The following is a 22,544-nucleotide window of genomic DNA, read 5'->3' on the forward strand; positions in this document are numbered from 1 at the left end:
GAGGGCGCGGACACAGGCATTTTAATGCCAGCAAAGAGCCTGTGGGTCGCAGAAGGAGCCAGATGCAGAAACCGGGGACGGCAGGAGGGTCGGGCGGCCGCGGCGCGGGCGGGGGGCGCGGGCGGGAGCCCCCCCGCCGCCCCACCTTCGGAGACCGGCAGCGGGGGCGCCCGCCGGCCGGGGCATCGGCGCCGCGGGGCCGCCGCCGCCGGGGCGCCCACAAAGGACCCAGTGTCCCGGCGCCCGCACAAGAGCCGCTTTGTGCCGCCGGCGCCGGCCCCGGCTCGGCACGCGGGGGGCCGTTCCCGCGCCGCGGCATCGCCCCTTGCTCGCAGCGTGGGGGTCCGGGCAGGAGGGGGGCGTCCGACGGGGGGATGCTCAGACCCCCGGGTAGCTGGGCTGTGCCGGGACGTAGGGCGGCGGCGGCACTGCGGAGAGAGCGGGGACGCGCCGTCACCCCACGGCGCTGGGCTGGGGGGGGGGGAAGCCCCCCAAAGCTGGGCAGTGGGGTTTTTGGGGGGGGAGGGGGGAGGTCTCACCCGTGGGGTTGTACACGGGGGGTCCGGCTGGGTAAAGCGGGTACTGGGCGGCGGGGCCGGCCGGCGGGTACACGGCCACGGGGGCGAAGCCGGGCTGCGGGGGCGCCGGGCCGGCCTTGGGGTCCGCGGCGTAGGGGGCGGCGGGGGCAGCAGGGTAGCTCGCCAGCGGGATCTCGGGGCCTGCCGGGGAGGGGGGACGGGGACACGCAGGGCTGGGTGCTGCGACGCCCGGGCCCGGGCCCCGCCGTGTCCCAGTGGCACTCGAGGGGTGCACCTTGCACCCCCCCCCAAATCGCCCCCTGCATCCCTAATGCTTCACCCTAATTGCTGCAGGATCCCACCTTGCACCTCCATATCCCCACCCTGCACCCCAAATACCTCCCTGCACCCCAAATACCCCACCCTGCTCCCCAGTTACCCCTGTGCAGCCCTAATACACCACCCTGCACCCCCAATCCCCCACTTCAATCCCTGCAGGATCCCACCCAATCCCCCACCCTGCACCCCAAATACCACCGTGCATCCCAAATACCCACCCTGCACCCCAATGCCCCACCCTGCACCCCAAATACTATTGTGCATCCCAAATACCCCACCCTGCACCCCCAATCCCCCACCTCAATCCCTGCAGGATCCCACCTTGCCCCCCAGTCCCCCAGCCTGCACCCCAAATACCACTGTGCATCCCAAATACCCACCCTGCACCCCAATCCCCCACCCTGCACCCCAAATACCATTGTGCATCCCAAATACCCCACCCTGCACCCCCAATCCCCCACCTCAATCCCTGCAGGATCCCACCTTGCACCCCAGTCCCCCAGCCTGCACCCCAAATCCCTCCTCCTGCTACCCCCAAGTCCCCAGCCCAAGCCCTGCAAGCCCCCACCCTGCCCGCCACGCCCCCACCTTGCACCCCAAGTTCCCCCACACACACCCTGCACCCCATATCCCCCCAGCCCGGCGCCGCCCTCCCGCGGCACCTTGCAGGGGCGTCCGCAGGTGCTGCCGGCGCTGGTACAGGTAGCAGCAGGAGCACATGAAGCAGCAGACGATGGTGGTGACGATGGCGAGGAAGAGCACCACGGCCGAGGCGATGCCCGCGATGGTCTTGGGGCTGCGCGACACCGTCGGAGCGGGCGAGGGGGCACCCCCAGCGAAGCCCCCCCGCCCCGAACCTCCGGTCAGCCCAGCACCCAACCCGGCACACGGTGCACCCAGCACCGAGCGGGGAGCACCTGCCCCACGCCGGAGGGAGGAGGGCAGAGCCGTGCAACCCAGCACCCAAAACTTGGTACCCAGCACCCGAAACGCGGTGCCTAGCACCCGGCACCCACCTGAAGGCCAGGCAGTGCCGCTGCTGGCGCTCGGTGATGAGGCGCAGCGGGTCGCGGCAGCAGTACCGCTGGTGGCAGGTGCCGCAGCAGAAGGTGAAGAAGTCGCAGTCGAAGCCGGGGTGCCACGAGCCGTTCCTGTCCACGTACCACAGGCAGTCCTCGCCCCCCGCCACTGGGGGACACGCGCCCGTCACCAGGGCCTCGGGGCACGCTGGGAGCCCGGCCCCACCGCTGCCGCCTCTCTCGGGGACTTTGGGCCAAAAGCAGCCCTGTGGCATTCCCCACCCCCACGGCATCCTGCCCCATCACTCGCGTTCCCACTGCATCCCGCCCCCTCAGCCTCCCCCCCCCGCATCCTGCTCCCCCCCCATTCCCCACTGCATCCTACCTCCTGCCCCCTAATTTCCCACTGTATTCTGCCCCCTACAGCTCATTCCCACTGCATCCTGCCCCCCTGCCCAACCACCCCACTGCATCCTGATCCCCCCCATTCCCCACTGCATCCCACTCCCCTTCCCCCAATTCCCTGCTGCATCCCACCTCCTGTCCCCCAATTTCCCACTGCATCCCACTCCCTGCTCCCTATACCCCACTGCATCCCGCCCCACGCCCCCCCCCCATTCCCCACCACATCCTGCCCCCTGGGTGGCCCCTTCCGGCCTCGCTGTGCCCAGCCCTGCCCCGGGTGCCATGCGGGAATGGGAACGGGAACGGGAACGCCTCCCCGCTCTATTTCGGGCTCGTGCCACCTGCGGGCCCAGAAATAGCCTCGGGGACGAGGACTTCGGGAACAGCAGGAGGAAAAGCGGCGCCTGGGGAGCAGGGACACCACGGCGCGCGGGAGGCCCTCGGGCCTTTGGTTTCGCAGCACCCAAAGCTGGCAAACGCGGCTGGGAATATCCTAGGGGATCCCAAACCAACCAGGGTCCCGGAAGGAGAGAGCATCTCCCCAGCACCCAGAGAGCCCTGCAGGCCTCGAGCATCCCGCCAGCCCGCCAGGTCCCCAAATCACCAGCACCGACCGGAAAAGCCACCATCACCCCAGTGTCCTTCGGGAAAAGGCAGCCCCGGAGCAAGCGGCCGGGCTTGGAAGCGGCACAACCCAGCCAGGGCAGCCCGGGAAAAACGGGAAAGCACCTCCCAGCCGGCACAACCTCCGAGCGCTCTCCCTGCCCCAGATCCGCCACGGCCACAGGGCTGCGATGCCTCAGCACCCGGAAAACTGCTCCGGCCAAGGGTAATTCCCGGGTGGAGGAAAACAGTCCCACACTTGGTGAGCGGGATCAGCGGTACCGGAGGCGACTGGAGCAGCCGAGCCAGGGCAGTGACTGGGGCAGGACCCCGTCCCGGTGCCGTCGGGGTGCCCCATGGAGGCGGCGGGCGGCACCAGGCCCCCCAACCCAACCGCCCAGGGTGCCCCGCTGACGCAACGAGCGGCGAGATTGAGTCGGGCCTCAATCCCGACTGCCCAGGGTGCCCCACCAATGCGACGAGCAGCGCCAGGCCCTGATCCCAATCGTCCAGGCTGCCCCATGGGTGCAACCGGCTGTGCCAGGCCCCATCCCACGGCGCCCAGGGCGCCCCACGGCCACGAGGGGTGGCAGCGGGCCCCCAGCCCAGCCCCGCCGGGCGCCCCGCAGACACGAGACCCCACCGCCCCCTCCGGCCGTCTCTTACCCAGCGAGGTGGCCACGGCCACCAGCACGGTGCTGGCCAAGGGCCAGCCGGTCCTGGGGCCGCCGGGACCCATCCTGCCTGCGGGTCGTGGGGAGCCGCTGCCCGCAGCGCCGCCTGCCCCGGGGGGTGGGGGGGGGCCGGGCTGGGCTCGGCCGGGGGCTCCGCTGCGCCCGGGGGGCTCCGCTGCGCCCGGGGGGCGCCCGGGGCTAAGGGCGGGGCCGGCGCGGCAGTCCCGGTCCCGATCCCGGTCCCGGTCCCGGTGCGGTGGCCTCGGTGGAGGGCGGGTCCCGGTGCAGCGGTCCCGGGGCTGGTGCGATGGGGCCGGTCTCGATCTCGGTGCAGCGGTGTCGGCCCGGTGCAGCGGTGCCGGGGCCGGTGCGGTGGTGCCGGTCTCGATCCCGCGGCCGGTGCGGCGGGGCCGGCGCAGGCCCGCAGTGACGCCGCAGCCCCGCGGCGCTCGGCGGCTGCCCGGGCCCCCCCCCGCACCCGCCCGCGGCGGCGGCGGCGGCGGCGGCGCCTCCAGCCGCAGGCCCCGGCCCGGCCCCCGCCCGCCCCCCCCGGGCGGAGCCGCCCCGCCGGGGCCGCCGCTGCGGCCGGCAGCGCCTGCCCCTGCCTGCCCCCCCCGCAGCCACCTCCCCGCTGCCCCCCTTCCCCTCCCTGCACCCCCTTTGCCTCCCTGCAGGCCTTCCCTGCACCCCCATGCCTCTTCCCTGCATCCCTTTCCTGCACCCCTTCCCCTTCCCTGCACCCCTTTTCCTCCCTCTACTCTTTCCCTGCACCGCTGCACCCCTTCCATGTACCCCCTTCCCCTCCCTGCACCCCTTTCCCGCCACCCCTCCCCTTCTCTGCACCCCAAAACTCCTTCTGCTCACCCTTTCCCTTCCCTGCACCCCCCCTTCCCTTCCCCTTGCTGCTCCCCTGCACCCCTTCCCTCCTCCACCCTCTCCCCTCCCCCCCCCGCACCCCCTCCCTGCACCCCTCACCCCATCTGAGCCTGGCTCATCTCCCCCCCCCCCCAAACCCCTTGCCCAAGGGAGCAGCTTTCCCGCAGGCTGCGAGCGGTGCCTGCCCCGGGAAAGGGCCACATCCTGCCCCGGTGCCCTGCCGGTGCCCTGGCGGGGGGCAGAGCCGGGCCGATGAGTCCAGGTCCAGCTCGGAGCAGCGGGGAAAGACCCAAACGACCATGTTTATTATGGGGGGGGGGAGCCCAGCCCCGAATCCCAGATCCCGGGGCCTTTATCCGGCGCCTCCGCCCATCTTGGAGCTGCCGGAGCTGGCAGGGCGACAGGGGCCCGTCCCGGCCACCAGAAACCCTCCAGCGCCGGAGGGACGATCCCAAGCCCGGGGATGGCCGCGTCCCCCCCCCGCCGTCCGCCCACCCGCCCTGGGCCAGCCAGGCCGGGCGCACCGCGGGGACCGGCCGCCGCGGCGTCCGGCTGTCGGGTGCCCTCCGCGGCGGGACAGTCCGGCGCCGGCTCGGCACCGCGGCCAAGCCGGAGGAGTCAGGAGCGGGGGGCGATGCTGCCCCCGCGGCGTTGGCGGCGTGCCCCTGGCCAGGGCCGCGCTCACACTTGTGTGATGATCTCGCCGTTCTCAGACACGTAGACCTGCACGGGTCCCCCGTCTGGGGCGCGCTTGAGCACGTGCACCTGCGGCATCTGCGGGGAGATGAACGGTGGGTGCCGGGGGGAGGGGTGAAACACCCCAACTGCCGCCCCGGTGCCCCACGAGGCTCAGGGAGGGTCCCAGCACCCCGGGGCGCAGCACCCCCGGGGGCGGGCTGGGGGCAGGGGAGCCGCGCCGGGCGCCCGTGCGTTCCGGCCCGCCGGCGGGCGCGGGGGCGGCGGTGGTAGCAGGTCCTGGCCTGCATCGCGTGGGCTTCGGCGCTGTGCCGCGGGCGCCGAGCCGTCCTGGCACGCCGGAGCGGATGCGGCCAGGCGGAGAGGCCGCTTTGCGCAAGCTCCCGGCTCCCCGGCGTCGGGGCCTGCAGGGGAGCGAGCACGTCCTCTTCCGAAATGCCGTGCCAAGGCCCTCCTGCCAGGAGCAACCGTGGTCCTGCCCGGAAGGTCCCCGGTCCTGCTCCAGGGACCCTCGTGGGACCCTGGACCTGCCCGCAGGGACCGTGGTGAGTCCCCAGTCCTGTCGCAAGGACCCACATGGGACCCTGCTCCTGTCCCAGGGACCTTCATGGGACCCTAGTGCTGCCTGGAGACCTTCACGGGAACCTGGTCTTGCCCCAGGGACCTGCCTGGAGATCCTTGTGGGATCCCACTGCTGGCCCAAGGATCCTCTTCGGACCCCAGGCCTCTCTAGAGGCCATCGTGAGACCCTGGTCCTGCCAGGACCAGGACCAGGAACCTTCACAGGACACTGATTCTGCCCTGAGGACCCTCATGGGATGCCGGGTCTGCCCTGGGGACCTCCTTCAGGACCCTAGTCCTGCCCCAGGGACCTGCACGGGACCCTGGTCCTACCTCTAGGGCCATCCTGGGACCCTAGTTCTGCCCTAGGGACCCTTACGGGACCTCCTCAGTATCCTGATCCTGCCCCAGGGACCTTCACGGGACTCTGATTCTGCCCTGGGGACCCTCATGGGACCCTTGTCCTGCCCCAGGGACCTTCATGGGACCCTGATCCTGCCCTGGGGACCCTCCAGGGACCCTGAAACCCTGCCCCAAGGACCCCCTCAGGATCCTGCCCCTATCCCAGGGACCCTCATGGGACCCCAGTCCTTCCTCCGGTGACAGTGGCAGTGGGTGACATTCCCGGCCCGCTCTGGCCACCTCCCCTGGACAATCCTATTCCCAACCCGAACGGGATGATTTTAACGAGCGAGGGTAACCGATGGGGTGGGGGTGGGGGGGAAACCTCACGCACCGGCACCCTCCGGGTCCCGAACTGCCGCAAGGCGCCAGCGCGTTTCCCGCGGGCATCCCGGGAGCATCCCGTGCCCGAGCGTCCCCGCCGGCGAGGCGGTGGTGGTGGTGGAGGTGGTGGAGGTGGTGGTGGCGGCGGCGGCGGGGGGACACACGGCAGCACGTCCTACCTGAGCACGGGGCTGGCTGCCGCGCCACGGGCCGGGGTGGCGAGGCGGCGCGCCGGGCACCCGCAGAGCGCCCGGGCGGTCGAGCGAGCGGGGCCGGGCGCCGCGCAGCCGGGCGCGTTCGTGCCACGACCGGAGCTCCTCCGAGACGGCGGCTCTGGAGAGGCCGCGGCCGGTGGCCGGCGCCGAGTCCTTGAGCGAGGGCGTGCGCACGATGCGGCTGTGCGACGGCACCAGGCGCTGGTAGCGCAACGGGGCCAAATCCTGCTCGTAACGCCTGGCGCCCGGTGCGCGGACCCCGGCGGGCGCCGGGAACCCCGGGACGCCGCGGTAGCAGCAAGCGGCGGGCGGCCGGCGGCAGGTGACGTCGGGGCTGCTGCTGCCGGGCGAGGTGGCGCGGGAAACGCCGGAGCCGTCGGAATTGCTGTCGTCGGAGCCGGAGCGGGACGCGGGGCCGGGCGCCGGGAAGCAGTACGCCGGCACGGTGACGGTGTAGTAGGTCGGGCGCCGCCGGGGCAGGGTGCCGCGGCCCCGCGGCTCGGCGGGTTCCCAGCACCCGTCCGCCCTGGGCGAGAGGCCGGATAAAATCCCCGTCGCCACCGTAATTCCGGGGGAAACCAAGGGCGGCGGGGGCACGGCGCCGGGTGCCGAAACGCCGCCGGCGGTCCTACCTCGGCGACGGCGACTGTCCGCGCCGGCCCGGCGGCTCCGGCGTGCCGGGGGCGCTGGAGCCGAGCCGCCGGCGCAGCGCCAGGCTCCTGACGGGCACGAAGCGGTAGGGGGGCACCTCGCCCGCGCGGGGGGTCCGGGGCGCCGGCGAGGCCGCCGGGGCGCCGCTGCGGGAGAACAGGGCTGAGCCGGGGCCGGGCCGGAGCCGGAGCCGCCAGAGCCGGTTTCTGCCTTTACCTGGCGTCGGCGTCGAGCTTCCCGAGGCCGGTGTCATGCCAGGCGCCGGCGCGGGCGGGCGAGGGCGGCCGGTCCTGGGGCTCAGCGGGCGCCGGTGGCGCGGCCCGGGGCGGGCGGCTCTCATCTGCGGGGGACGGGGAGGGATGAGGGTGGCGGGGCAGCCCCCGGCCCCGGTGTCCCCCCCCCCCGGCCCCCCCCTCGCCGCCCCCTTACCCTCCTCCGGCGGCGCGGCGTCCGACAGGGAGCTCTCGTCCGAGGCGGCGGGCTCTGCGGGGCCGAGAGTGGCCGGGGTGAGCGCTGCCGTCGCCGGCTTGGGTGCCCCCGCGTCCTGCCGTCCCGCGGTGCGCCCACCCGGGACGGTGCACCGGGGTGCATTCACCCTGCCGTCCCGCAGTGCGCCCACCCGGGAGGGTGCACCGGGGTGCATTCACCCCGCCGTCCCGCAGTGCGCCCACCCGGGAGGGTGCACCGGGGTGCGTTCACCCCGCCGTCCCGCAGTGCGCCCACCCGGGAGGGTGCATCGGGGTGTGTTCACCCCGCCGTCCCGCGGTGCACCCACCCGGGAGGGTGCATCGGGGTGTGTTCACCCCGCCGTCCCGTGGTGCGCCCACCCGGGAGGGTGCATCGGGGTGCGTTCACCCCGCCGTCCCGTGGTGCACCCACCCGGGAGGGTGCATCGGGGTGTGTTCACCCCGCCGTCCCGCGGTGCACCCACCCGGGAGGGTGCATCGGGGTGTGTTCACCCCGCCGTCCCGTGGTGCGCCCACCCGGGAGGGTGCATCGGGGTGCGTTCACCCCACCGTCCCGTGGTGCGCCCACCCGAGAGGGTGCATCGGGGTGCGTTCACCCCCCACCCCGTCCCGCGGTGCACCCACCGGCTGCCGCCCCCCAGGGACATTAACCCCGCGCGCCCCGGACAGGCCTTGCGCAGCCACCCAGGGGGCCGCCGGGTGCCGGGAGCGGCGCTGGCAGCGCGAGCGCCGCAGTCGGGCTCGGGCGCCGCGCGAGCACCCGCGGGCTCACCCTCGGCGCCGGCGGGCGGGGGCCGGCGGGTGGCGAGCAGGCGACACTCGTTCAGGGTGTCCTCCAGCTCCTTCAGCTTCCTCTCCTCGCGGCGCGCCGCGCTCTTCCTCCGCTTGCGCAGCTGCTTGCTGATGTTCTCCTCCCGGCAGAGGCGCTGGGCGGCCCTGGCGATCTGCAGCTGCAGCGCCAGGTCCCGCTCCAGGGCGCTCAGCGGGTCCTGGGCACGGAGACGGGATGGGCTCCGGGAACGGCGGCCGTTCCCCGGGGATCCCACCCACCCGGCACCCATCTCCCGCCGGGGCCGAGCGAAAGCAGGGTGGGTTGTTGGGGGGTGGGATGGGGTGGGGGGGGGGGCTCTCACCGCCCCGCGCAGGACGAGGGTCTCATCCAGCTTGAAGGCGGCTCCGATCCTGCGCCGCACCCTGGGGGGCTTCTCGCCGCCTTTCAGCGGGAACTCGGGGGGCAAAGCCCCCGTCAGCTCCTGGGGGCCGGCGGCGCGGCGAGGCTCAGCGGGGCGGCGGCGGGCGGCTGGCACCCACCGCCCCCCCCACACACACACACCCCCCCAAACCGGCGCCCGCTCACCGCTTCGCGGAGGCACAGGCGCCGCAGCTCCTGCACGCGCGCCTCCAGCCGGGCCTCCAGCTCGCGCTGCCGCCGGCGCGCCGCCCGCGCCGCGTCCTGCGCCGCTGACGCCGCGGGGCCGCCGGCACCTGCGGACGGGCGGACGGACGGATGCAGTGAGAAGCTGTGATTTCCACCCCCCCCTCCTTCCCCCCCCCACCCCCCAACTGGAGGGGGCACCCCGGCTCACCCGAGTGCAGCGTGATGCCGCTGTCCGTGTCGGTCACCTCCTGCATGCCGGCACCGGGGACACCTGCACGGGAGCAGCGAGACCGTCGGCCAGCCTTGCACGCGCGTGTGCAACCCACACCCCCACCCTGGGGCACCCGGCGTGCTGGTCATGCACGCATGTGTGCAACCCCCGGTGCACCCCGTGTGCTGGCCCTGCATGCACAGATGCAACCTCTCCCCCCCCGCCCCCAGGCACCCGCTGTGCCCAGCCTTGCACACGCGTGTGCAACCCCCCACGCACTCGGTGTGCTCAGACTCACACGTGCATATGCAACCCTCAGTGCACCCAGCATGCTAAAGCTCACACACGTGTGCACAGCCCCCACACCCCCGTGCAACCAGCACCTGCCGTTGCACCCACACACACGCGTGTGCAACCTGCCTGGCCCCCGCAGTGCCTGCCTCCGCACATGCGCGTGCAACCCCCATGCACCCAGCATGCCCAGTCCTGCACGCGTAACCTGCCACGCACTCACTGTGCCCAGCCTCGCACGCGCGTGTGCAACCCCTCGCACACCCTTTGCCCTTCGCTTTGGCTCTTTATCAGCCGGACTTCGTCTCCGCCGGGGCCGCCGAGCCCCTTCGCGGCGCCCGGCGACTCCGTGTTTGCTTTGCCTGCTCCTAGGGCCTACGACAAACAAAGGCGTGCAAAGGCGTGCAAAGGCGTGCAAAGGCGTTCCCGGCGCCGGCCGCCCGGGAGAAGGGGCTGCAGCAGGCGCGCGGGGCCCGGCCGGGCCGGGGGAGGCGCGCGGGGCCCTTCCCAGCCCGGCCGGTTTCGCTGGGCGCCTCTCCCAGTTTTTTATTTCGTTTGTGCCTGGGGTTGGCGCGGGCGCCCGGCTGCCTCCCGCGCGCGGGGCGAGGCCGGTTCTCCTCCCCCCCCTCCCCGCGCCGTCCCCGGAGCGGGATGTGGGAAAGCTGCTGCCCCCGGGACGCCCCGTTTCCCACGGGGTGCCCCCCCCCAGCACCCCTAGCTCCCCGGCGCCCGCACGCGACCCCGCCGCCGGGACCGCGCGAGCCGGAGGGCAGCGTCGGGCAGAGAGCGAGTCCGCCGCAGGGCCGGCAGCGGCCTTATTTCTCCTGCGGGATCGCCAGAAATCCCGAGGTTGGGAATACCTGGTGTTCCTTGAGCTCGGGCCGGCGAAACCCCGTCGCCCTCCGCTTCCGCCCGCTCCCTCCCCGCGGGCGGCGGGCGGCGCGGCAGGACGCTCCGGGCTCCCCAGCGGCGCCCGCTTGCAGCGGGTCGCGGGGCAATTTCCTCTCCCGGCGAGCAGCCGGCCCCCGTCCCCGCCTGGGAGATCAGCGGGAAGGAGACGCGGGCGTCACCCCCTCGCCGGCGGCCGGGATCGCCGCCGGGTTTGGCGCCGGCGGCTCGCCGAGCCCTCCGGGGCGCTCGCTCGGCGCGGGCCGCGGCTCGGGCCGCTCGCCCCGTCGGGTGCTTGGACTCCGGGGAGGAAGCGGGTCGGTGCCGATCCCGGTTCCGGCGGCGGAGGCGTTGGCGGGGGCGGGAGGCGGGGGGAGGAGAGTCGGGGTTTGCAGCCGACGGCTCACCTGGGGCTGCCGGCCCGGCCGGGCGCCTGCCGCTCGCCGCCGCTCCCCGGCTCTGCCTGCGCCTGGGAAACCGGGCGACTTGTTTGGACTTGAGTCAGAGGGGAGGAGCAGGTGAGCAACGCTGTCCCGGGCCAGGTCCCTCCCGAGCCGGCTCGCCGCGCCGCCGGGGCCACGGCACCTCCCTGCCCGCCCCGGGCGGCCGAGGGCTCTGCTGGCCCGGCGCGGCGCTGCGTGGCCCGGCGTGGTGCACCGCAGCATGGCACGGCGTGGCCTGGCCTGGCATGGGATAGCATGGCTTGGAGCGGCATGGCATGAGATCGCACGGCGCGCCACGGCGCAGCGCAGCACGGCATTGCATGGCATCGCACGGCGTGGCACGGCCCCGCATGGCACGGCACCACATGGCACAGCATCGCATGGCATTGCACAGCAGGGCATGGCACCGCACGGCATGGCGTGGCACAGCACGGCATTGCATAGCATGGCATGGCATGGGATTGCACAGCACAGCATGGCATGGCGTGGCACCACGCAGCATGACATGGCATTGCACGGCAGGGCATGGCACCAAATGGCACGGCACAGCACTGTATGGCATGGCATGGCATTGCACAGCATGGCACTGCACAGCGTTGCGTGGCATGGCACGGCATGGCATGGCATGGCATGGCATGGCATGGCACGGCACTGCACAGCATGGCACAGCACGGCACTGCACAACATGGCATGGCATTGCATGGCATTGCACGGTATGGCACGGCACGGCACAGCGCAGCATGGCGTAGCGCAGCCTGGGCACGGCACGCCGGACACTTGCAGTCCCCACGGCTCGCCGCTCGGTCCCGGGCATCCGCTCCCGCCTGGCAAGGGGCGGGGAGCCGCAAAGCCGAGCTCCGGCTCCCTTTCGGTGCCAGCGAGCGCCGCCAGCCCCAGCGCGGCCGCAGCAGCCGGGAGGCCGGGTGATGGCCGTTGTCCCGGTGGGTCGACCCTCATCTCCACCGTGCCGAAGCAGAGCCTGAGGCGCGGCGAGCGGCGGCTCTGCCCCGGGGCCGTGGGAACGGCGCTGCCGCCGGCTGGCAGCTGGCGCGGGATGAATCACGGCGGGCTGCGGCGGGCGCGCTGGCCACATCCTGCGCCGCCGGGAGCCGGGGCAGGTGATGGAAAGTCTGTCTCAGCCCGGCTCGGCGGCCTGGGGCATCCCCGTGCGCGCCCGCGGGCATCCCGGAAAGGGACGCGGCGGGCCGGCGGTGGGCACGGCCGGGAGGGCGCCAGGGGAAGCCGTGGGGGGTCTCCCGGCACCGCTCGCTGCCTGCAGAGGAGGAGGAGGAGGAGGAGGAGGAGGAAGGAGGAGGAAGGAGGTTCCTCTCCTGCTGAGCCTGTGTGACCGGGGCCTGCTGGGACGTGCCAGCCGTTTGCGGGCGCGACGCCGGGGGCGGCGAGCAGCGCGGTGCCGCGGGGGCTGGCGGGTGCCCTGGGAACGGCTGCTCCGAGGGCAGCCCCAGGCGCTGCCTCGGAGCCGGGCTGCTTCCGCCCCGGGGCCGCCTCGCGGCCCCCAGCGCCGTGCGGGCGGGCAGGGGCAGGTAACGGGGTGCAGGCAGGGGACGGGTGGCAGGAGAGCTGCAGGAGGTGCAGGCAGGGTGCAGCTAAGGGGGTGCAGCTAAGGGGGTGCAGGCAGGGGAGGTGCAGGCAGGGTGCAGGTAAGGTGCAAACAGGAGGTGCAGGCAGGGTGCAGGTAGGGTGCAGGCAGGGGAGGTGCAGGCAGGGTGCAGGTAAGGTGCAAACAGGAGGTGCAGGCAGGGTGCAGGTAGGGTGCAGATGGGAGGTGCAGGCAGGGGAGGTGCAGGCAGGGTGCAGGTAAGGTGCAGATGGGAGGTGCAGGCAGGGGAGGTGCAGGCAGGGTGCAGGCAGGGTGCAGGTAAGGTGCAGATGGGAGGTGCAGGCAGGGTGCAGGCAGGGTGCAGGCAGGGTGCAGGTAAGGTGCAAACAGGAGGTGCAGGCAGGGTGCAGGCAGGGTGCAGGTAAGAGCATGCAGGCAGGAGAGGCTGCAGGCAGGGGGCAGGGTGCAGGCAGGGGTGCAAGCAAGGCTGCAGGCAGGGGAAGTGGGTGCAGGCCGGGGTGCAAGCAAGGGTACAGGCAGGGGAAGCGGGTGCACGCAAAGTGCAGGCGAGGGTGCAAACAGAGGCTGTGCAGGCGGGAGAGGGTGCAGGCAGGGTGCAGGCAGGAGAGGCGCCTTGCGAAGGCCGCAGACTCCCGCCGCAAGAAATCGCCAACGTTTTCTTATCCGCTCGCTGCTTCGAGGCACCGGTGAATCCCTCGGGAACCGTACCGCAACTCCCCTTCCCCGTTGCCCCGGTCCGTCCCAGACCCGGACACCGCACGCACGGCTCGCCACCCCCCCCCCCCCCCGTGAGGCCGGGGTGCCCCCACCGAGCCGTGCTACAGGTAACGCCCCGGCGACGGGGGAGGAAACTGGTGGCCGAGGCCAGCTGGGGCGGGGGGTATTTAGCACCCATCGCCCGCCCGTGGGAGAGTCACCTGGGGCCGTTGGTGCCCGGGGTTTCTGATTGCGGGGGGGGGGGGGGGGAAGAGACCGTTTCTGTTTGTTTTTCGGAAACCAAACCGCGGGTGCTTGCTCGCACCCTGCCTGGCCAGTGTGTCCTTGCGCCCCGCTGGGTTTTTCCACCCTCTGATGGCACAACCCGGGGGGGGGGGGAAACACTTTAAAAGGCAGAAATGCACCCAGAAAGCGCGTTTGGGGGTCAGTACGGGGCGGGGGGGGGGGAAGGAGGACGGTGCAGGGCGGCCCCAGCGCACCCGGCGCTGGTCCCCTCCCGGGGTCCCGCGTGGACCCGCGCCGCTCCCCGGCTTGGTCGGTAAATGCAGGCCAGCGGTGACACTCGTCCTGGGTGCGCGGTGGCATTTCCCAGGGCGTCTCGAGGATGTCGAGATTTTAGTGGCGTGACGATGGATATTTGACTCCCCTCGGAGCAGCTCCGCAGGGCGTAAGGCAGGAAACCCCGGTAGCAGGGGGGAGCCCGCGTAGAAAAGAAAGCAAACGCGAAGGGAAATGATTTAAGAGGTGTTCAAGCAGGGAAAACTCGGGCGAGAAGGCAAGGAAAACGCTCGAGACCTCGGCGCCGCTGCCCTCCCCGTCGATGCCCACGCTCGGGGCCAAGGGGGATGCACCGGGGGTGCGGGGGACGCACGGGCTCCCGCCGCGTCCCCTCCGCGGGGTGGCCGGGACGTCTCGGCTTCCTCCGCGCGTTGGAGGTGGCTCCTGGAGATGGAGGCAAGCGTTAGGAGATGGGTGTCCAGCGCCGGCCCGGGCGCAGGAAAGCCGTGGCGGAAAGGGCACAGCTGCAGAAAAAGGCCATCTCGAAAAGCCCGGAGCGCTGGTTTCTAATCGAGTAACCGTGCCTCAAAATTTCCATAAGCGGCCCGGAGCTGCCAAGTGCCACCACCGAAAGCAGCAGCTCCCACAGACATCTGCCCCGGCATCGGCAAAGCTTGCTTTGAACCACAGCTGAGCATTGAAACGTATTTATTCCACCGGCGGGTTATAAAAATAGCTGTTGGTAAGACCGATATCACTGCTCGAAGTGGGCACGCAGATTGCTGCTTGCAAGCTCGTTTCTTTTGACTTGCTAACGCTCGCGAGACGCAAATGCAGCGGCGAGCGGCATCGGGGCGAGGAGCCGCACGGCGCGCCGGGGCTCAGGCCGCCCGCGACGGCTTTAACCCGAGGCCGCTTTCCTTAACGAAGCTCGTAATCGCACGGTGGGTCCGGAATCGCGGTGGCTGCGGAGGGACGGGGCTGGGCGCTGGGAAACCGTCACCCCGCGGCCGCGCCGGGAGGTCCTGGGAAGGCGGCGGGGACAGACCTTAGCGGTAGCTTCGGAAATGCATCCGACCCCGCGGCGCGGGGGCCGTGCCGGAGGCGGGAGAGCGCCGGAGAGGGCTCATCCTGCGCTCGCCCGGCCCCGCAGCTCTCTCCCGTTGAGGAGAGAAGGAAGGCAGACGAGCGCGGGCGCTGCCTTAAGCTCAGCCGTCCCCGAGGGAGCTGCTCGTTCGGCCGCTCCCGCCCCGGTTCTTCCCCTCTTACGGCGCCGGCTGCTGTCCCGGCGGCGCGGGCGGCTTGGTCCTGACGCCAAACATGAGGCTGGACTCGGTCACGGAGGACGTCGTGGCCACGCTGTGCCCCTTCTCCGCCGGGGAAAGGCAGAGCACCCGGAGACGCGGGGGCAGCAGCTGGCGCCGGAAATGGCGATCCATGAGGGTGTAAATGATGGGGTTGATGCAGCTATTCATGAAGGCCAAGCACGTGCTGCTGGTGACGAGCCACCTCAAGGCCTCCTCCTCCGCCTCGGAGGGGAGCAGCATCCCCTTCGCGATGAAGAAGAGCAACACCTTGCAGACATTCAAGGGCAGCCAGGAGCAGATGAAGGCTCCAACGATGGTGAAGATGATCCGGTGGGAGTTCCTCATCCCCTTCCCCAGCCTAATGTGCCTGTGCAGCCTGTAGTAGATGGAGCAGTAGCAGAACAAGATGACCACCAAGGGCAGGATGAAGGTGAGGAAGACCATGGCCAGGCTGAAATCCTCCCCATCTTCATCCCAACAGTCATCTCCATCTAGCCGCCGGTACTCCAGAGATGGTGCACCCATGAGGAGGGACACAACCCAGATTAGCCCACAGGTGACAAAGATGTGCCTCTTGGACCCCGTCATCTTGGTATCCAGCACTTTCCTGACGACCAGGTAGCGCTCTACGCTCAAGGCAGTGAGGAAGAGGATGCTGGAGCAGCGGTTCACGGTGATGGCGTAGCTGCTCAACTTGCAGAGCCCTTCCCCGAGCTGCCAGCGGTTGCCGCAGGCACCTGCCACGACCCAGAAGGGCAGGGTGCAGACGAAGATCATGTCAGCCACGGCCAGGTTCAGCACAAAAGTATCCACCATCCTCTTGTTGCCTCTCTTCTTGGCCATCAGCATGATGACAAAGAGGTTCCCCACGAAGCCAAGGAGGAAAATGAAGGAGTAGAGGATGGGGATGAAGATCGTCATGTAGGACAACTCCCACCTGGAGAAATGTTCCTCCGTCCCCGTGGAGTTGACCTCCGCTGGGTAATCGTAGTCTGCGGACGCTGTGAGCTCCTCGGCCGCATCGGGACCCATGTCGGCATGCCCGGCGTCTCGCCCCGAGTGCGGGCAGAGACGACGGCGCTCGGCCCCGGGGCACCGTGCCCCCTCCCCAGCCGCCCATGGGCGGTGCTCGCCTCACTCAGTGGTTTGGTTGTTGATCCGCAATCTGCTCAAAACAGTGTTTTGCACTTCCTTTCGTACAGGGGCAAGGGCTGCAGGGTGGAAGGGTGCCGGAGGGCACGAGGCGAGCCGCATTTAATTTTGGAAACAGAAAAACAACAAGAAAAACAGAGAGAGGAAAGAAACCCCCAGAGGAAGGGGGGAGAGGAAGGTCTGGGGGTGGAGGAAGGCTCCTCACCAGCAGGTGAAGGCCAAATGCCCCAGGTGGTCCCGAACCCGTCCCAGCCTGGGTCTCTCCCAGGCCCCGCAGGCTCCCCTGTGTTGAATCCCCCAGGGATTCCCAGTTTTCCCATTTTGATGGTGAGCTACGGGGCTGGATCGGCTGCCAGAGCCCGTGGCGGGGGCGTTCGCGGGGCTCCCAGGGACGGGCATCGCGCCAGCTCCGTTTCTCCCCCAAAAAGAGCTCGGAGGTGCTCGGACAACTGGCCAAACTCAAGCTGTCCGGCCACCTCCCGCTCCGCGTCCACCTTGCAAGCTGGAAATCCTCCCCCCCCCCCCGCCACCCCCCGCAGCCCGGATCCGCGCCGTGCCGCCCTCGGAGTTGCCCCCGGCTCTCCCGCAGCCCCACCGCCTCCCCCGGGATTTATTTTCGGAAGGCGAGGGAGGGCAAATCGCGGCGGGCCGCGTGGGCCGCCAGCCAGCGGCGCGGCGATGGTGGTGGGAGGGGGCGGACGGACGGACGGGACGTCCCCTCCATCGGGCGCTGGCCGACAGCCTTAAGCCACTTAAAAGCGCGGCCGGTTTATTTATAGGTGGTTAAGCGCGGGCGCGTGGGCAGGATGCAGCTGCGGGAGGTAATCCCCCCCCCCCCGGCCCCCCGCCATCCCCGGCCCCCTTCCCTGCTCCAGGCTGGGGGGCATCCGGTGTCCGGCGCGGCGAGGGGTCCCGCGGCGAGGTCCCGGCGCCGGCGCCGCTCACGTCTGCCTGACGGCCGGCTCCGGAGACAGCTCGATCCTCCTCAGGCTTTCCCGGACGCGGAGGAACTCGGGTCGGCGTTCCGGCTCGCGGCTCAGGGCTGCCTCCCGCTCGTGCTGCCGGGAGAGGGGTCGCCGGCGTGAAGGGGGGTCATTCCCCAGATCCGGCCTCCCTCGGCCATTCCCCAAACCAGCCACCCTTGATTGTCCTCTGACCTGGTCCTCCTCCGCCGTCCTCCCGGATCCAGCCTCCCTTGGCCATTCTCTGGATCCATCCCCCAACCCGGCCTCCCTCGACCATTCCCCAACTCAGCCTCCCTCAGCCTTCGCTCAAACCAGCCTCGCTGGGCCAAGCCCCAAATCCAGCTTCTCTCGGCCATCCCCGACCCGGCCTCCCTCGGCCATTCTCCAGATCCAGCCTCCCTTGACAGTCCTCTGACTCAGCCCCCTCAGCCATCTCCCAGCCTGGCTTCCCTTGACTGTCCTCCAACCGGACCTCTCTTGGTCATTGCCCAACCCAGCCTCCCTTGACCTTCCCTCAAACTGAGGGCCAACACCCATACCCACCCTCCTTCAGCTGTCCCCTGGGTCTATCCCTGGGGGCAATGAGGAACGGACAGAGGGCTGAAGAAGGGATGGATGGAGGGATGGACGGAGAGATTTGTGCAAGGACAAAGGGAGGAAGGGATGGAGGAAGGACAGCTGGCCTAGAGGGATGGATGGATGGAGGCGGATGGAGTACAGAGAGATGAAGGGAGGAGGGATGGCCAGGCAATGTGTGGGTGGATGGAGGGCCAGACGGAGCTGCCAGAGGGGCGGTGCAGACCTCCTCGAGCCTCTGCTGCCGTTTCCTCAGCTGCTGCTCCAGGTCCGTGGTGGATCCTTGCTGCTCCTCCTGCCGCCGCTGCCTCAGCCGCCGGCTCTCCAGCACCCGTGGGAGCTCAGCCATGTGCCGAGGCAGGATCCCTCTGCGGGGACAGTGGGACTGGTCTCACTGTGGTGGCCGAACCCCGCCACCCTGCTGGCCCTGCTCAGGGACTGTCCCACACCCCAGCCCCACACCGCAGCCCCACACCCTGGCCCTAGCCCCACTCACCTCCCGTGGCTGAAGAGCAGCTCCCGGTGCAGCTCCCGGTGGCGCCTGGACTCCCGCACAGGGTTTGGCACCTTCCTCGGCTGGATGAGGCCCTTGTGGCCATCGGTGGCTGGGGCCAAGGTGAGGCCATGGCTGCTGTCACCCTCTGGGGTGGAAAGCAGGAGTCACCAAGGGACAGGGTCCCTGCGAACAGGGTCATCAGGGCTATGGGGTCACCAGGGGACAGGGCCACCAGGGGATGGGCTCACCAAGGACTGGCATCCCTGGGGATGGGGTGACCTGGGGGACAGGGTCACCAGAGGGATGGAGTTCCTGGGGATGGGATTATGAGAGATGGGGGTCAGCAAGGGGATGGGGTCACCAAGGAGACGGGGTCTCTGGGGACAGAGTCACTAGGAGATGGAGTCACTGACAGATGAGGTCACTGGGGAACCCCATCATCAGGGTCACTAGAGGGACAGGATCACTGGAGATGGGGTCACTGGGGGGACATGGTCACCAAGGGGTGGGATCAGCTCCGGAGCTGCAGGACCAGGGTCAGAGGGGGCTTACGGCCCCCCCAGCGTACAGATCCCACTCCAGAGGGCACCAGCCTCCCCACGCAGGGACACACTGCCCCGCACTGGCACAGGGCATCAGCTCCCTTGTCCCCTCGCTGGCACCTCGGATGTCACAGCCCAGGTCCCTCCAAACACCTTTAGGTGCCCTCCAGGTTCCCCTCACCTGGCCCAAGACGTGCTGTCCCTCTCCTCAGGCCACTCTGTGCTCCCATCACCCTTTGGGTCCTCAGGTCCCCATTGCCCCCCAGGTCTTCATCGCTCCTCTGGGTCCTCATTGTCCCTTCAGGTCCCCTTATCCTTTGGGATCCCCTTGTCCCTCGGGGTCCCCATGGCCCCTTGGGGTCCCCATAACCCTGCAGGTCTCCATCATCCCTTGGGGTTTCCATTGCCCCTCAGGTCCCACCACCCCTCAGGTCTCCATCGCCCCTCATGTCCCCATCATCTTAGGTCCCTGTGACCTCTCTGGCCCCATTTCTGCCTGGGTCCCCATTGCTCCCCATGTGTCCTTGTGCCCTCATGACCCCTCAGAGTCCCCACAGCCCTCAGGTCCCCATTGCCCCTTGGGGTCCTCGTCACCTTGGGGTCCCCCAGGGCCCTCCTGGGGTCCCCCTGCCCCAGCTGCACTTACCCAGCACTGCGCCACTCCTCGGGGCTTTGCAGCCACCCTGGCGAAGGCAAAGCACAGGGTCAAGCACGGGAGCGAAACCCGGCAGGTTTGGGGGGGGGGGACACGGACGCGGCCGGACCCCTGCCCATCACCCCCTGCCCCGGAGGACCAGGACGGGACATGGCCGTTGGCTCCCCCGGGGGAAACCAGCTCCGCTGGGGCTGGTGCGGGGCAGGGACGCGGCACCGCTGCGGCTGCCACCGGCCAGCCCCACTCCACTGCCACTGCCCCAGCCCCGGGGAGGCCCATGCTGCCCGTCTGCCCGTGCCCCCCCCCCCCCCCCACAGTAACTCTGGAACCTAAGGATGACGAGGGGACAGCTGGACTTTGGGCTCTGGAGCATCAGCGTGGTACGTGGGGACAGGTCCTGGGGTGGCCAGACGGGACCCGCCACGCTGTCCCCTCCGAGCGTCCCCCCCGGCGTGTCCCCCTCCCCGACCGCCCCGGCGACCTGCCGCCACTCACCCGCTTGCTCTGCGACAGCCCCATGCGCCCGCCGCCGGCGGTCCCCGCGCCCCCGGGCGAGAGCGGGGCCAGGGGCCGGGGGAGCGGGGGGCCCCGCACGCCGCCCCCGTCGGCTTTCGCGGCGCCACCGGCCTGCGCGGCCCCTGCTCCTCCGGCGAAAGCCATTAAGCCGCAGGATTAGCCTGGCCGGGCGGCGGGGACGGGGACACGTGTCCAGCGGGGACGCGGAGCCGCCCCAGCCGGGCTGGCGGCACCGCTCCGCCAGCCGCCACCGCGGCGCCCAGAGCCCCGCCGCCAGCCTGGCTCACCGGGACCCTGCCCTCACTGGGAGCACCGGTGCCACTGGAGCCACTGGGGTCGCTGGAATCACTGGGACCGCTCCTGTCACTAGGTTCACTGGTGCCACTGGGAGCACTGGAGTCACTGGAATTACCGGTGCCACCGAGATTGGTGGGAGTACTGGGAGCGCTGGGGTGACTGGTGGCACTGGGAGCACTGGGAGCACCGAGATCACTGATTTTGGACAACACTTTCACTGGGGTCACTCGTGTCACTAGTGCCACCGGGACCGCTGCTGTCACTGGGATCACTGGTGCCACTGGGATCACTGGGAATACTGCAATCGCTGCTGTCCCTGGCATCACTGGTGCCAACGGCATCACTGGTGTCGCTGGGCTCCTGCTGCTATCACTGGTACCACTGGTGTCACTGGGATTACTCCTATCACTGGGATCACTAGAGCCACTGGGCTCCCACTGCCGCCACCAGCTCAACCGGTGTCACTGGTGTCACCGCGGTCTGACCGGGTGGGTTAGGGGGAGGGGGGACGACACACGCTACTGGCCGCTACTGGCGGTTACTGGGGGCGGGAATCTCTTCATAGGCGCTTGACTGAGCACGCCTGTGCGGCTCGGTCCTCGGCTGCCTCTGCCTGGCCAGCGCCATCGGCGCTCGGCAGGCTGCGCCTGGGGCTTCCGCTGTCGCGTTGGCCGGGGCGGGGCGGGCGCGCGGGGCCGCGGGGCGCTGACGGGACCCCGCCGCCGCCGCCATGACCAACGGTGAGGGGCGCCGGGCGCCTCAGCTCGGAGGGAGGGGGCAGACAGGCCGCCCGGACACAGGGTCTTTCCGGGCTGGGGCAGCGGCACCTCGGACCCTCGGGCCCCTCCGGAGGGGAGATGGCAAAGCTCGGCCGCCTGGGCCCCACCCCCCGGGAGAGGGGAGGAGGGAGGCCCCGGACGCCTGGGTCCCCCCCCCCGGGGGAGGGCAGGAGGCCCCGGACGCCTGGGTCCCCCTGGTGAGGGGTGGGGGAGGGCAGGAGGCCCAGGACGCCTGGGTCCCCCCCGGTGGGGGGTGGGGGAGGGCAGGAGGCCCCAGACGCCTGGGTCCCCGCGGTGGGGGGGTTGGGGGAGGGCAGGAGGCCCCGGACGCCTGGGTCTCCCTAGGGGAGGGGAGGGCAGGGAGGTCCTGGATGCCCGGGTCCCCCCGTTGGGGTGGGGGGCAGGAGGCCCTGGACAACTGGGTCTTCCCCGGGCAGGGGAGGGAGGGCAGGAGGCCCCGGACGCCTGGGTCGCCCCTGGGGTGGGGGAAGGGCAGGGAGGCTGCGGACGCCTGGACCCCCCCGGGGGGTGCAGCTGACGCCCGCCCGCAGTGTACTCGCTGGACGGGCTGCTGGTGTTCGGGCTGCTCTTCGTGTGCACCTGCGCCTACCTGCGGAAGGTGCCGCGCCTCAAGGCCTGGCTGCTCTCGGAGAAGCGCGGCGTCTGGGGTGTCTTCTACAAGGGTGAGCCAGGGCAGGGGGGGGACACCGGGCGGGGGGCGGGGTCCAGGCGTCCGAAGCTGCCCCACCGCGAACGCCTCTGCTTTGGCCCCGCAGCTGCCGTCATCGGCACCCGGCTCCACGCGGCCGTGTCCGTGTCCTGCATCCTTATGGCTTTCTACGTCCTTGTGGTGAAGTGATCTCGAAGCGGCTGCAGGGAGCAGCGTCCTGGCAGCGCGGAGCAGCTTCCAGTACAGATCCCGGCAGCTCTCGGCGTTGGTGCTCTGCACGGTAGCCGCCGTGGCCCAGCGCCGCGCTCGAGCCCGTCTCGTCCCCGTCGATGGGGCCCCGCGGCGATTGATGTCATCGGGCCACGCTTCAGCTCTTGGAAAGGGAATTTCCCAACGGGGCAGTGGGCCGGGGGCTTGGCCCCGCTGTGCGGCCGGAGCCCACCGGGCCCTGCCGCTCCTCTAGGAGGGAGAGAATCGCCCTGTGCCTGGTGAGCGCCTCCTCTGGGCCCGGCTGCAGCCCCACACGGCGCGCCGGGGCCCTTGGCGCCTCCGCGGCGCAGGGCCGGGCGGCGCAGGGGGACGCTGTTGTCCCGCATGCGGCATTTCTTTGCTCTGCTGGGACTGTGCTGCGTCCCTCGGCGGGCAAACGTGCCCGTCTCCCTCTGTAGCTGTGATTTTTTTTTAACTGTTTATGAACTCTGGACCCTAATGTGCAAATAAAATGGGGGGTTTCCCTGCTGCCAGGGGCGTTTTCCCTCGGGCTTCGGGGGCGGCTGTAAGGTGAGGGAGACTCCGCGTGCCCGGAGTGAGCGTGCAAGGCCCAGCACGCAG

At 70.7% G+C, this 22,544-nt stretch overlaps 5 protein-coding genes across 5 annotated transcripts; 1 reads left to right on the top strand and 4 right to left on the bottom strand.

Annotated features, from left to right (window-relative positions):
* Positions 1-292: 292 nt before the first annotated feature.
* On the bottom strand, positions 293-3,702 carry SHISA4 (shisa family member 4). The gene is made up of 5 exons (XM_062595016.1): positions 3,551-3,702; positions 1,874-2,045; positions 1,520-1,653; positions 540-719; positions 293-428 (listed from the first exon to the last, which is right to left on the bottom strand). Exons 1-5 carry the CDS (start codon positions 3,621-3,623, stop codon positions 379-381), a joined length of 609 nt encoding a protein of 202 aa, XP_062451000.1. The 5' UTR covers positions 3,624-3,702; the 3' UTR covers positions 293-378.
* Positions 3,703-5,057: 1,355 nt separating this feature from the next.
* Positions 5,058-9,382, bottom strand: INAVA (innate immunity activator). Its single transcript, XM_062594784.1, has 9 exons — positions 9,337-9,382; positions 9,108-9,235; positions 8,884-9,003; positions 8,523-8,739; positions 7,713-7,766; positions 7,500-7,623; positions 7,265-7,429; positions 6,597-7,158; positions 5,058-5,208 (listed from the first exon to the last, which is right to left on the bottom strand). The coding sequence occupies exons 1-9, from the start codon at positions 9,380-9,382 to the stop codon at positions 5,116-5,118; spliced, it is 1,509 nt and encodes a 502-aa protein (XP_062450768.1). The 3' UTR covers positions 5,058-5,115.
* Positions 9,383-15,007: 5,625 nt separating this feature from the next.
* LOC134150737 (probable G-protein coupled receptor 25) lies at positions 15,008-16,097 on the bottom strand. The gene has a single exon (XM_062594785.1). The coding sequence runs from the start codon at positions 16,095-16,097 to the stop codon at positions 15,024-15,026; it is 1,074 nt and encodes a 357-aa protein (XP_062450769.1). The 3' UTR covers positions 15,008-15,023.
* Positions 16,098-17,158: 1,061 nt separating this feature from the next.
* Positions 17,159-20,111, bottom strand: LOC134150738 (protein FAM107B-like). Its single transcript, XM_062594786.1, has 5 exons — positions 19,947-20,111; positions 19,443-19,479; positions 18,255-18,399; positions 17,985-18,126; positions 17,159-17,275 (listed from the first exon to the last, which is right to left on the bottom strand). The coding sequence occupies exons 1-5, from the start codon at positions 20,109-20,111 to the stop codon at positions 17,159-17,161; spliced, it is 606 nt and encodes a 201-aa protein (XP_062450770.1).
* Positions 20,112-20,927: 816 nt separating this feature from the next.
* Positions 20,928-22,452, top strand: TMEM167B (transmembrane protein 167B). Its single transcript, XM_062595078.1, has 3 exons — positions 20,928-21,004; positions 21,595-21,726; positions 21,820-22,452. Exons 1-3 carry the CDS (start codon positions 20,995-20,997, stop codon positions 21,900-21,902), a joined length of 225 nt encoding a protein of 74 aa, XP_062451062.1. The 5' UTR covers positions 20,928-20,994; the 3' UTR covers positions 21,903-22,452.
* The last annotated feature ends 92 nt before the right edge of the window (positions 22,453-22,544 follow it).

The sequence above is a fragment of the Rhea pennata genome, chromosome 25 (genome assembly GCF_028389875.1).
Source record: "Rhea pennata isolate bPtePen1 chromosome 25, bPtePen1.pri, whole genome shotgun sequence".
Classification (NCBI taxonomy): Eukaryota; Metazoa; Chordata; class Aves; order Rheiformes; family Rheidae; genus Rhea; species Rhea pennata.